The following is a 14,893-nucleotide window of genomic DNA, read 5'->3' as shown; positions in this document are numbered from 1 at the left end:
AAACTAATAATTATTGAGCATAGAGCTTTATAAGAATATAGGTTCTATTATCACCATCTTAAAACAATGCTCCCCCAAGTGATAAGTATGGTGCCTAATATATCAAACCAGCCGTAAGGTGGAGGAATGACAAGGATGATAGTTAACATGCATGCCATGGCTAAAGACTTTCATTATACAGTAACTGGTTTTAAAATATTAGGATGAATTATCTGAAGCTCAACAATGGTTTAAGAAGTTCAGGAAGGGTTATACATCCAGATGAGGACAATAAAATCAACTGAACTGGAAGTTTAGACTCGACCTGAGGGATGATTTTGCATAGCAACTTTATATGTGAATTACAGTACATTTTGTTTTGAAACCATGTACACACATCACGCACACAGGACTTACCCATTGTGTAAGCAGGGAACAAATGGCTGAAGTGATCAGTACTTCAGCTTTGGAGGTCGTCAAATACAATAAAGCTTTATTTGGAATTTATAATACTTCAACTAGAACCAAGTAGTATCCATTTTTTCTGAGGAGAGTTGCTAGTATAAATGAGATTATAAATGAAGCACATTTAGGTTTTATGTCTGCAATGACTGCTATTTATACAACACTTTAAATTTGCAAATGGAGTCTCTACATGCTTATGGATTACTAATGTCTTGATTGTCTAAATTTTTAGGTTTAATATATATATTTGCAAATAAACAATTAAATGATTAAAAAAAGGAGTTCAGGAAGGGTTTTTATTCACTTATTCAATCAAATTAGAAAACATCATACAAAATTTCATGCTATCAATGCTATAAGCATTAATATTTCCCACCTTTTCTGAATTGTCTACCAATATGAATATTGATATTGTAAACACAAAAATGACAAATGAAGGCTTTCTTATGTTTTCTGAATTACATTATGAATTCTCTAATATAAGAAAGAGGAGAATATTTTCTAATGGCCTAACAACATTCTTTACATTCAAAAGCTTTTTACCAGCATAAATCCTCTAATGCTGAACAACGTTTGAACCATACATAAAGGACTTCCCACATTCCTTACCTTCTTAGGATTTTACACCCATATGCTTTCTTTCATGTGCTTTAAGGGCTGAACTATATCTAAAGGCCTTCCCACATTTTTTACATTTAAAGGGTTTCTCTCCAGTGTGTACCCTCTGATGTTCAGTAAGGAATGAATTAAGCCTAAAGGCTTTCCCACATTCCTTACATTCAAAGGGCTTCTCACCAGTATGAACACTCTGATGTCCAATAAGTTGTCCATAAACAGTAAAGGCTTTCCCACATTTGTTACATTCATAGGGTTTCTCACCAGTGTGAATTCTTTGATGTTGAACAAGGTAAGAGCCAGAACTAAAGGCCTTCCCACATTCCTTACAGTCATAGGGCTTCTCACCAGTATGAATTCTCACATGTTGTACAAGGTATGAGCCCCGACTAAAAGTCTTTCCACATTCCTTACATTCATAGGGCTTCACATCAATGTGAATTTTTTGATGCTGTGTAAGATGTACGTGTACTCTAAAGGCCTTGCCACATTCCTTACACTCATAGGGCTTTTCTCCAGTATGAACCCTTTGATGTACAGTAAGTTGATGGCGACTAACAAAGGCCTTGCCACATTCCTTACAGTCATAGGGTTTCTCACCAGTATGAATTCTCTGGTGCTGAACAAGGTATGAGCCAGTACTAAAGGCCTTGCCACATTCCTTGCACTCATAGGGCTTCTCACCAGTATGAAGTCTTTCATGTTGAACAAGGTAGGAAGCACGACTGAAGGCCTTCCCACATTCCTTACATTCATGGGGCTTTACCCCGGCATGGATCCGCTGATGTGCATTAAGAAATGAACTTAGTCTAAAGGCCTTGCCACATTCCTGACATTCAAAGGGTTTCTCACCAGTGTGAATACTCTGATGTCGAGTAAGTTGTCCATACACAGTAAAGGCCTTCCCACATTCCTTACACTCATAGGGTTTCTCACCAGTATGAATTCTCTGATGTTTAACGAGGGGTGAACTAGTACTAAAGGCCTTCCCACATTCTTTACATTCATAGGGTTTCTCACCAGTATGAATTCGCTGATGTTGAACAAGGTATGAAAAGGCACTAAAGGCTTTCCCACATTCCTTACATACAAAAGGTTTTTCACCAGTGTGAGTATTCTGATGCCGGATAAGTTTTCCATACACTATAAAAGCTTTCCCACATTCCTGACATTCATAGGGTTTCTCAACAATGTGAATTCTCTGATGTTGAACAAGGTATGAATAGGCACTAAAGCCCTTCCCACATTCCTTACATTTATAGGGTTTCTCACCCGTATGCAATCTCTGACGTACAGTGAGTTGATATCCATTACTAAAGTTATTCCCACATTCTTTACATGTGCAGGGTTTTCCACTGGTATGTATTCTGTCATGCTGAACAGACTTTGAGCCTTCACAACAAGCCTTCTCACATTCCTGACAGTTACATAGTTTCTCTTGATTAAGAACTTTCTGATGTAGAGCAAAAGATGTACATTTTTCAGAAGTAGGCATTTCTTCATAGCTGATTATCTCATCCTTCAAATGCAAGTCTGAAAGAAAAAAAAAACCAAAACCAAAAATATTTGATTTTTCTATATGAGAAAAAATAGATTTCTATGGAAGAAAAAAGTTGAAAATAACATCAGTTAGAAATACCTTAGATAATACTAAAATATGGTTATAAAACTCAAAACAGGAAGAATGCAGAGATTAATGGGAGTTTATATATTAATAAATCAGTAAGGTTGGTGATTAGTGAAATAGTTTTTTCATTTCTGATATTTGGCTGTGGATCAAAATTTTTGAAGAGCTTGTTAAAAAACTGATATTCAAGCACCATCCAGACCCCCTGAATCAGAACACACAGAAGTTCCTGGGCATCAATATTTTTAACATTTCTAACAAAAGTTTCTGATGCAGATGAAATTTTTATAACTCATATTTCATCCCTGCCCCACCACCTGGCTTCTCTTTGCACTTAAATTAAAATCGATGTATCTTTCCAAAATAATATGGCCCCTGCCTACCCTTGAGGCCTCAAGCCATAGCTCCCTTCATTCCCTATTTACCTGACCTCCCCCTTACAGCACCTGGAATTTGTCACACATGTTCTCATTTTTTCGTTCATGTGCAGGTGGTGTTATCTCCCCAAAGTCTTTTGGCCTGTGCTGTTTTCATACTGGCCCTTTCTCATCCTTTGTATGTTTAAGGTAAAATTTCACTTTATCAGGAATATTGTAAACTGCTGACTTTGTCTAAGGATGTCCGTGTCTTTATTGCCTAACACTTCATTCCTTAGTTTTCTACCAGTTTTCAATTATATAATTATTAATGTTCTCTTTGTTATGATTTTTATTTCTCCAAAAACTCCCTGTGGTTGACTGAATTTTGGCCCTCAAGACCTTTGTCTGCTCATTATGCCCATGAATATGTTGTGTCACATAGAAAAGGTATACAATTAAGGTTACTAATCAGTTGATTTAAGATAGGGAGATTACCCTGGGTAATCTCAACAGCCCCTTAAAACCAGAGCTTTCTCTGGCTGAGGGTAGAAGAGGAAGTCAGAGACATTCAAAGTGTGAGAAGGATAAACCTCGCTGGTTGTGGCTTAAAGACGGAGGGGATCACATGAAAATATATTTCGCCAAGAACCAGTAAATTTGGAGGAGGACCCCAAGGCCCCCAGAACTGCAGCTATGGCTGAGATCTTGATTTAGCCATGCCACGCTGGACTTCGGACCTACAAAACTGTGTGATAATGAATGAGTATAGTTTTAAACTACTAAGTTTGTGGTAATTTGTGACAAAGCAAGACAACTAACACACTCCTTCAGAGCAGGCCCAACCCGTGTCATTTAGCACCGAACTATACCCCACCGACTGACTCATTACAAAAAAAAAAAAAAAAAACAACTCTCCATGAAAGAAGTGAAATTAGGGTATTATTAAAATACAATACTGTAAAAATAATTCACTGATAATCCATAGACAGTTTCTGGAATGCGGCAGGGAAGGTACAAGGTGACAGATTCAGCCGTCTTGAAAATTTAAGAGATTCTTGGGTTCCCAAACTCACCAAGTTGTATACATTGAATACACACAGCTTTTGCGTATCAATCATACCTCAATAAAGTGTGTGTGTGTGTTTTTTTTTTCAAAGATTCATGGATTTGTCCAAAATCCACAGGAGACTTAATCTGGAGCTCCAGCAAATACAGTGGCAAAGGGAATATACAAATGAGCATTTTGAATTATACATTCTGAATCAATGATGATAAAAATGAATCCATAATGACTCTTGGGAGGGAGTACAAAATTAATTTTTAATCTTTTTCATTGTTAAATAACCTCCTACTTAGAAAGTACTTAGCTACTAGCAAAGAATCAAATTCTCTTCCCCTTTTCACTGGAACTATGTTTCAAGATAACCAAAAAGTACTAGTCTAGAAGGTCAAGAAATATTTACAAAAGAAGTAACAGTAATAAAGTGTCTCTATACAAATAATGATATTTTTTATTCAAATGAGGATTATCGCTTGTTGTTAAAACCATAATATATTAAAACCATTATACATAAACCATCTTATATTGCTACAAGAGATGACTACTTCTCAGTAATAAAGACCACTGGTTAGTTCCAAGGAGAAAAATGTATGTGAAATGTGGACTTGGACAGTTATCCCTTTAATCTAGTGGTTAATCTTAACGATGAGCACAACCAGACATTATACGTCTCCTGATAAAATACGCACTGCCTCCTTTGATGTATTCCAGACAAAAATGTTTATCTTTTTAAGTATTACCATGCTATTTGACAAGCCCGTAAGGACCAGACCACTGGGATGGCCCCTAAAGACAAGCATTGGATTTGCACACAAAAGCCAACTGGAAAAGTGGATCAGATGTGTTACCTAATTAAACTGAATACCTGCCTTTAGGATGGTTCCTGTTATCTTCCAGGATCATTTTGGCCCATTAATTTCTTTTGTCAGGAAAAGAGATCTTTAGGTAAGCTAATTCAAAGAAGAGAAAAACTGGGTCTTGATTTGTGCAAAAAAAAAACTTCAACCACTGCTGAAGGAGAACCTTTGGACTGTTTTCTTCTCCGTCCAGGACTTTTCATGTCATGCTACAGGGGAGGACCCCAAAATGGGGAAAACCACATTAACACTATGGTCCACGTGGACACTCTCACAAAGGCATAGAACTCAAGCCCATGAAATTGGACAGGCACTGGTTCAAAATACATTCTGTTCAGAAAAGTTACTGGCCTTACAAGCATGAAACATTGTTCTCTTGTAAGTACATTGTATTCACATCTTTAAAGACTTCTGAGATATTTTCGATCACTAAAATAATCCAGGAAACAAATAAGAAATTATAAAATTAGGTAATTAGGATAATTCCTCCATATCTGGTTCTGTGGGCTCTTTGGATTAGGGCCGGGATCTGTTCTTGTGGTTGTATTTGGGTACAAGTCTTTGATCCTGGCCTAGAGACGGACTATAAACTCTGATCATAATCCTTCACTTAGTATTAATATTTGTCTATACCACAGAGTTCAAATGACTAATCTACAGAGCCTTAAATGCTATTGTGCAACCATTTTCTCATCAAATGATCCAAATAATCTTCCAAATAAAACAATTAAAAAAAACACCTTTACAGGTTGATATGACTTTCATAGATACACAACCATGACACACCCAACAGTTGTGCACACTTAGATAATTCCATCCCAAGAAGATAATGGTCTTGACTTCAGATAAAGCTGAAGAAAAAGGGGATGGGGGAATACCAAGTACTAAAACCAACAGAATTCCTTGTCTCCGTGTTAAACAAAACTGAGACAAACAAACTTCCCTGTACTTTTCTTAACCTTCAATATACTCTCAGGGTCCAGGGTATCAATTTTTAGTTTTTGAGTTTCTTCTTTAAGCAGTTCTAGTTGTGAGAATTGTCATTTCATGACTTTTATTCTTTATTAAAGGCATTCCAAAGAAAAAATGGGAAAATTTATTTATTCGTAAATCTCATTCTATTTTACAATTAGATAGGTTTCTATTGGGCCCTTTTATAAAACTAAGATATATTATGGAACAACAATCAAATAAGATTATTTATAGGAAAAATAATTCCTATGAGAGTACTTACTGTATAAGAATAGTGATTCCTTGGAACATTGTTCTGTTTCATCATAAGAGTTATTTAACCATTATGCATCAATTACATACAAGTATGCAAAGAAAGACTAAATAAGTGGGATAATGATGGCAATGTCTAGAAAGACTACACAGTAAAATAAATCAATATCACATAAACCTTCAGTTTCTTTATTGTGTATTGTATCATCTTTTAAAGTCTGAAAGAAGTCTGAACACGTCATGTTTTTGTCTTTTTTAAAAAATTAGCGTTTATTGAACACAGCTGAGAAATTAAATATTTTCATTATCCACCTGTGAGAACAAAGATTAGCAAACTGACAAAGACATTTGTAAGTATTGGGCCAATCAGAAGATGAATACAAAAAAACAGGGAGCAGCACTCTAGCCCTGCACTGCCCAGTAGGGTGGCCAGCGGCCACGTGACCAGACTGAATTGAAACAGATACACCAGATTTCAAAGACTTATTACAAAGAAAAATAATTTTATAGAGATTACACATTAAAATGGTAATATCTGGGATGTACTAAAATAAAATACATTATTAAATTTAATTTTGCCATCTTCTTTTTCCTTTTTAAATGTGGCTACTATAAAATTTAAAATTATATATGTGGCTTGCATTGTATTTCTATTGGACAGCGCTGTTCTGGATGACAAAAGGTTATGTGGTGTATTGTTTTACTAATCCATATTGTTGATGGTAAAACGACCACTGACAGGTAAGTTGCATATGGACTGAGAGGAACTATAAACAGCTGATGGGAACTCCATAATCTGAGCTTCTAAATGTAGCATCGCTTTCAAATGGCACGTCTTTTGCGGGGACCAAGGAAACTACATCTATGGAATTGTTACAGGTGTTGAATTCTGTGAATCACATGTCTTCTTTAGCCACAGCAACTCTCAAACCTGCCTGATGCATATCTCGTCTCTCTGCACCTCGCCTTTTGGAAGGCTAAGGTGAATGTGTTCTGCATGAACCACTGTGAGGACTCACACTGAAAGAAGAGTTGGTGATGCCCTACTGCTAAGCTGGGGCTCCTGTTGTGTGATTTCCTGACCAGATGAAGCCAAGTTGAACCTAAGATGATCCTCTGGTGGGCTCTGCAGGTGAAATGGTTTTTTTTTTTTTTTTTTTTTTTGGGTGTGGTTATGGAGAATAATATCCTTAGTACATTCTGAAGTACTTAGGGATAAAGTGTTATAATTTGTGCAACTTACTTAAATGGTACAGCAAAAAAATTTTACATATATAAATGTAGCATGGTTATGAGGATGGTTAATAAGGATAGTTATCATATTATTCTTTCAACTTTTATGTAGTTTTTAATTCAGTTGGCAAAATGCAAAAGAAAACCAAAACCCAGACTTTTAAGAATGGTATAATACTTCTATATATTGAGGGATATTAAAAATGATACAATTTATTTTTAAAAGCTCCAGAAATCCTCAGAGTAATATGAGATTGACATGATACAAGGTGTACTGAGTTGAAGAGTCTCCTCCAAATTCTTGTCCACCCAGAACTTGAGAATGTGACCTTATTTGTTTGTTTTTTTCATCTCTTTGGAACCAAATATCTTAAAAAGACTGTTGTACTTATGCTCATCACTGACTTTTCTCCCATTTTGTTCAGACCAGACCAGTTGAGCTTTCACTCCTTGATGCCACTGAGAATCTCCCCTTTTAGCAAGGCTACATATTGAGGTCCATTCTTATTTCTTAATTTAATTCACTTTTCAGGTGATCACTCCTCTATCTTGAAACATTTTCTTTGTTTGTCTTTGGTGGCACCAATTTCTGCTTCTAATTCTACCTTAGAAGAGGCTCCTTCTCAGCAGTCTCTTTTGCAGCCTCCTCAAGAGGACTTCTAAATGTTAGAGTACCCTCTCTTTGCACTGGCTCTCTAGCTGACCTCAACCAGTCCCATGGCTTTAGAGACCCACCATATGCCAATAAATCTCAAATTTTTATGGGTTAGCCTAAGCTAACCCTGAGCTCCGACTGTTGAATATTCAACAGCCTACTTAGCATCCCTAACTGGATGGCCAATAGTCATCTCAAACTTAACATATGCAAAGCAGGTATCTTTAGCTCCACCCTCCAACTGGCCTTTTCCCCTCTCTTTACCATTCCTGGCAACTGTATTTGCATGCAGCTGCTCAAGCCAGAACCTGCTGATCCTTTTTGATTTCCCTCTCTGCTTCCCTACCTGTTCACGGTTCACCAGCATATTATTAGCTCTACATTCAAACTATATTATGAGTACCTTTCCCTTCTCACCACTCTCTACCACAATCATTCTAATCCAAACCACTACCACCTCCAGTCTGCACACCTGCCCCCATTTGGACAACTCTCTACCAATATCCAGAGTAATTATCTAACAACATAAATTAGGATACGGTGGAGATGGTAACACTGTTTTTGAATTTAACCAAATAGCCACATAAAAACAAATAGGATAGCAAAACTACAAAAGCTATAGACAACATACACAACAAAACTGTGGGAAAAGGGACCTTCAAAAACTGTAAAATAGGCCGGGCGCGGTGGCTCATGCCTGTAATCCTAGCACTCTGGGAGGCCGAGGTGGGCGGATCGTTTGAGCTCAGGAGTTCGAGACCAGCCTGAGCAAGAGAGAGACCCCATCTCTACTAAAAATAGAAAGAAATTATATGGACAGCTAAAAATATATATAGAAAAAATTAGCCAGGCATGGTGGTGCATGCCTGTAGTCCCAACTACTCGGGAGGCTGAGGCAGGAGGATCCCTTGAGCCCAGGAGTTTGAGGTTGCTGTGAGCTAGGCTGACGCCACGGCACTCACTCTAGCCTGGGCAACAGAGTGAGACTCTGTCTCAAAAAAAAAAAAAACAAAACTGTAAAATATAAGTGGGTGAAGACAAAATATAATACTACAGCTAAGACATGTGCAGGCTAAGCATCTGTGCAGGAAAACGCTGAGGGGAGCAATGTGAGGTATCTGACCTGAGAACCCCAAAAACCAGTGAGTACTCACTGGAAAGCTTAACAGGCTAATTTGAGAAGAGCAGGTGAACCCGGGAGTGGGTATATATGAAGTGTGGTAAGGTTTGAAGTGGCTGGAACGAAGGAGGGCTGTGACTAGGTAGACGCATGTGAAAGCGTTAAGGGGTGGTCGGAAGAGTTTTACCTCCTCATTTGGAGAATCTTGGTGAAGGGTATATAAAAATTCTTTATGTCATTTTCCAATGTAAGTCTGATGTTATTTTATAATCATGTTTTATCTTTTGACCAGGGTGATGGTTACGAAGGTATTTGCCTTATACTAACTTATCAAGCTGTACATTTTAATGTGGTTTTCTGGTATCTCTCTCATATTTAACATAATTTTTTAAAATTTAAAAATTAAGGGCCGGGCGCGGTGGCTCACGCCTGTAATCCTAGCACTCTGGGAGGCCGAGGCGGGTGGATCGCTCGAGGTCAGGAGTTCGAGACCAGCCTGAGCAAGAGTGAGACCCTGTCTCTACTAAAAATAGAAAGAAATTATATGGACAACTAAAAATATATATAGTAAAAATTAGCTGGGCATGGTGGCGCATGTCTGTAGTCCCAGCTACTTGGGAGGCTGAGGCAGTAGGATCGCTTAAGCCCAGGAGTTTGAGGTTGCTGTGAGCTAGGCTGACGCCACGGCACTCACTCTAGCCCAGGCAACAGAGCAAGATTCTGTCTCAAAAAAAAAAAAAAAAAAAAAAATTAAAAATTAGAAAAACATAAATTAGATCATACTTTCTAGTCACTTTAGACAATAATCCAAATTCCTGACAATTAACAAAAAACTATAATAGGACCTGGCCCCTCCTCACATTCTACCTTTTTTCTTCCTCTCCTCTTTTTTTTTTTTTTTTTGAGACAGACTCTCACTCTGTTGCCCGGGCTAGAGTGCCATGGTGTCAGCTTAGCTCACAGCAACCTCAAACTCCTAGGCTCAAGCGATCCTCCTGCCTCAGCCTCCCAAGTAGCTGGGACTACAGGCATGTGCCACCATGCCCAGCTAATTTTTCTATCTATATTTTTAGCTGTCCATATAATTTCTTTCTATTTTTAGTAGAGACAGGGTCTCTCTCTTGCTCAGGCTGGTCCTGAACTCCTGAGCTCAAACAATCCGCCTGCCTCAGCCTCCCAGAGTGCTAGGATTACAGGTGTGAGCCACCGCGCCCGGCCTCTCTCCTCTTATTAATTCTGTCCCACCCTACTTATTCCTCTAGAAATACACAAAGCTCATTCCCACCGCAAGGTATCTGCACACACTGTTCAATCACCTTGGAATGTTCCACATAATTATATGACCTGAGCCCTCCTTGTTCTTGTCTCTGTTCAAATATTATCATCCCAGAAGATACAAATAAATCTCAGTGCCAAAGAGGAGCTGAAAATAGTCAAATTCAAAATGCAGACTGCACTGGGAAAGAGTGAGCTCCTAATGAAATGAGAGGGAAATCAGACAAGGTGATGACTGCGTGTTAAAATGGATCAAGATGAAGTTCCTCTGGAAAGGCCGGTGAGATATTTGCTTCTTCCCCAAGTCTCAGGCTTCTTCTACAAAAGCCCTGAGCCTTTGAATGGAGACTTCCAAACAACTCAGGGACCACCTGGGCTGTTTCCAGCAATGATGGCTTCCCTACCTGGCATGCTCTTACTCACCTGTAGACTGTCTTCTTTGATCTCTCCTCACTGTCATCCAAGGATCTTTCCATTGTTCCAACAAGGTAATCACATGTGGTTTAGGGAGAGAATGTCCTGCTTACAAGATAAGAATGCCACACAATGTAGAAAAGACATAAAATATGAGTTCAAAAATACTTTGACCTTTGGTTAAATTTGTAATAAATTCGAGGTCAAAATGATATTGATAAATACTTTAGAGAAGGAGATTCATAAAACCAGATAGATAGGGAAAGGTTTTATTTTAAATGAAATCTATCTATATATCTAAAAATAAATAAAGATAGATAAATGCATGTTTATAGATGTTCCCTGTCTTGACAGAAAGTATGAAATTATAATTGAGAACACAGATTGTGGAACCACGGTGCCTGGGTTCAAGTGTCTGCTTCTGCCACCTATCAGCTGTGTGACCTTGGCTAACTCACTTAAACACTCCGTGCTCTGACATTCTCATCTAAAATGGTGGTAAAAATAGTACCTTTAGGGTGCTTGTGAGGATAAAAATCAGTTAATACAAATACACATAAAGAGCTAGGAACAGGAACTGGTATATAGCAAGTATACTGTGAGTTACTAACATTATTATTGGTATTTTATTAAGAAAAAACCCAAAAAGTTTCCTTAGGCCTTTATATGTACAGGATACAGATTTAATTTGCATTTAATCTTAAATGCAAAGTTTTTAGATTATCAGTTTTAACCCCCAAATCAGATTATTTTGTAGGAAATAAAATGAAGTAATTAATTTTAAATGATTTCTGTTCATTCAATCCACCAGTATATAAGTTGTATAGGCTCTTCAGACAGAATAAATCGAGACCCTTTGTCTAGCTGTTCTGCCTGCAGGTGTGTCAAATTTTAAGCTGAGAGCAATTTTGAGCATAAACACAATAGGGAAACTTGGCCTCTTTGTCAATGTTTATGCAATAAACGACCCAGAATTCTAATCCTGCCATTTCACCATTTCCGACCTAACAAAGCTCAAACCATTTCTTTGGGAACAAGAAGAAATTGTGTTCACTTCTTAAGATAGCTCTAAAATTTAAAATGGGGAAAGTATTTCAGGGAGCAGATTCTAAATTATTTGAGAAAAGTAAACTTACCCATTGATACCAAGTTCCTATAGTTCTCTAACATCACATCTCTGTACAAGTCCTTCTGAGTAGAATCCAGACTCTCCCACTCCTGCTGAGAGAAGGCTATGGCCACATCCCTGAAGGTCACTGATCCCTGAAACTGCAAACCCATGTATTTCTGGTGAAATTAAAATGTTTTCGAAGTGAAAGGACAGGGAATAAAAAGTTTCAATGTAGGAAAGGAGCAATAATATAGCAGTCAAGTGGGCTGGAAGCTTATGATATGGGAAATGAATAAAGCATAGTATTCGCATGTTCTAGAAGATTCCTTTTGCTATGGACAAAATTTTCTATATGTTGTAGGATACCACAATACTCCAGACCTGGGGGGAAATGGATAAAATAATCCAAGTTTCCCTATTAACTAACACAGCACATAGAGACACTGCCTGCTAGTTATCCAACTAATAAATTCTCAAGAACTACTAGTCTCTACATTATTTCCCTTTTAAGAGAAAAAAAAGTTACGGATTTTTTTTCTCCAAATGTAGAATAAAATCTGTTTTAAAAAATAGGCATTACAAAAATGTGTTAAATAACTACTCAAGCTTCAGGATCATTACGTCAAATCATAAGTATTTCCTTGTATTAATAAAAAATTTTTCCATAGTGACATAAAAGTTATCTTATGGATCTATATGAGAGCCAGAAATTATTTTATATTTATAAATGGAGACTGGACCAAATGTCTCAGGTTTCCCCAGTTCTGGTAATCTGTTAATCTATTACTATGACAACCTGCTTATGGCATCATGCAGCATCCCTCACTCAACACTTTCACTGTTCTTGAGTTAGTGGATTATGATAAAGATGATTCAGAATGAAATGTGTGTCACCCAAGTCTGGCAGGTCCCATTCCACAACAAAACTGACCTAGTACCACTCTCAGTGGTACTCTCAACCCCTGAGAAGAGCCATGATATCGGTGTTTCATGTTACAATCATGTCCCTAATCAATCTTAAAAGCCTCACAGAGTATGTGATCCCATCATATTAAGACTGAGACCGGCCGGGCGCGGTGGCTCACGCCTGTAATCCTAGCACTCTGGGAGGCCGAGGCGGGTGGATTGCTCAAGGTCAGGAGTTCGAGACCAGCCTGAGCGAGACCCCGTCTCTACTAAAAATAGAAAGACATTATATGGACACCTAAAAATCTATATAGAAAAAATTAGCCGGGCATAGTGGCGCATGCCTGTAGTTCCAGCTACTTGGGAGGCTGAGGCAGTAGGATCGCTTAAGCCCAGGAGTTTGAGGTTGCTGTGAGCTAAGCTGACGCCACGGCACTCACTCTAGCCTGGGCAACAGAGTGAGACTCTGTCTCAACAAAAAAAAAAAAAAAAAAAAAAGACTGAGACCAACAAATACAAAATTCTCTCTCATCAGTGGAAAACTTCAAATCTTCTGACATGTGGAGAATGAAGCCAACAGCTCTAACTCACCAAACCACAAACGGATATAGGAAGCTCAAATAATTCTCTCATGGAACTTCACTCCTTCACTGCTTTTATCACAGCCTTTCAGCAAAGATTTACCAAGTCGTATCTGCTCAGTAATTTGCTCGATGAATTCATGACCGCCGTTTATAAAAGAGGACCTCACAAGGAGGGAATAGTTATTTGGCCATCATTCCTCCACAGAGGAAGAATCAAGAAGTAGGTAATTAGATGGTGCTCTTTTAGGCAGAATGCTTCAGGTTAATCAAGGAAAATACCCATGTGATCTAAAAATCCCAATATTTCAGAAGGAACACCAACTTACGTGGGCCATCCTTTTAGAAAGTAAGAACTGATCAGTCTTCTTTGACGTTCCTCTACCAGAGAAGTTCGAACTCTAAAAATTCCAGAGCTGGGAGGAAAAGAGGCTTTAGTTTTCCCAATGACATAAATTAATAAACTTTCCTGACCTTCCATGTCAGGTTCCAAACTATGATACAACCACCGTCAAACAAAGTTTTGGGGAAGAACAGAGTAATTCAAACCCTAGGGAACCAGGCTGTGCACAAGTGGGTGCAGAGCAGTGACCCTTTTTAGGGAAGGCAGAATCAGACACTTCAGCAGGAGGTTTTCCAGCCAGGCTCACTTTGGGAACGCTGATCTGGATCTAAGACTGGGCTGCATAGTCCTCTTACGAACAGATTCTCCTCAATCCATTCCTATATTCTAACACTGAAAAATGGTCCACATCACCCAAACCAGAAATCTTTTCATGGCAGCAGAGTGTGAGGTTAGTCAAGACATGAGAGGTAGAGAATAAAGAAGAAATTGATCAGGCAGTTGCTAACATGGCTCCGTTTTCTAATCATTAAAATAGGGATAAGAATATCAGCTCCTACATATGGTTGTCTTGAAGAGTAAGAAAACCCCCACAAAATACTTAACAGAATCATTGCTGAACACGACTTAGCTCTTATTATAGTAGTTCCCCTTTATCTGCGGGGGGGATATGTTCCAAGAGCCCAGGTGGGCCTGCAGTACCAGCTGCTAGAGAGGCTAAGGTGGGAGGATTGCTTGAGCCCAGGAGTTTGAGGATGCAGTGAGCTATGATCCGTGCCACTGCACTCCAGTTTGGATGACAGAGTGAGACACAATCTCTAAAAAAACAAATAAAAATAAATTTAAAAAAAAGATCCCCAGTGGATGCCTGACCAAACCCTATATATGTTTTTTCCTACATATACATACCTATGATAAACTTTAATTTATAAATTAGGTGCAGTAAGAGATGAACAACAATAATAAATAGAACAATTATAACAATATGCTGTAATAAAAGCTCTGTGAATGTGGCCTCTCTCTCTCTCTCTCAAAATATCATATTGTACTGTACTCACATATTTTCAGA

At 38.2% G+C, this 14,893-nt stretch overlaps 1 protein-coding gene across 1 annotated transcript; it reads right to left on the bottom strand.

The window, feature by feature from the left end:
• Positions 1-1,057: 1,057 nt before the first annotated feature.
• Positions 1,058-14,313, bottom strand: ZNF30 (zinc finger protein 30). Its single transcript, XM_069458117.1, has 4 exons — positions 13,811-14,313; positions 12,020-12,152; positions 10,893-10,991; positions 1,058-2,592 (listed from the first exon to the last, which is right to left on the bottom strand). Exons 1-4 carry the CDS (start codon positions 13,817-13,819, stop codon positions 1,058-1,060), a joined length of 1,776 nt encoding a protein of 591 aa, XP_069314218.1. The 5' UTR covers positions 13,820-14,313.
• Positions 14,314-14,893: the final 580 nt, after the last annotated feature.

Source organism: Eulemur rufifrons, chromosome 24 (genome assembly GCF_041146395.1).
Source record: "Eulemur rufifrons isolate Redbay chromosome 24, OSU_ERuf_1, whole genome shotgun sequence".
Classification (NCBI taxonomy): domain Eukaryota; kingdom Metazoa; phylum Chordata; class Mammalia; order Primates; family Lemuridae; genus Eulemur; species Eulemur rufifrons.
The sequence above is the reverse complement of the archived record's forward strand: the minus strand, read 5'-3'. Positions and strand labels throughout refer to the sequence as shown.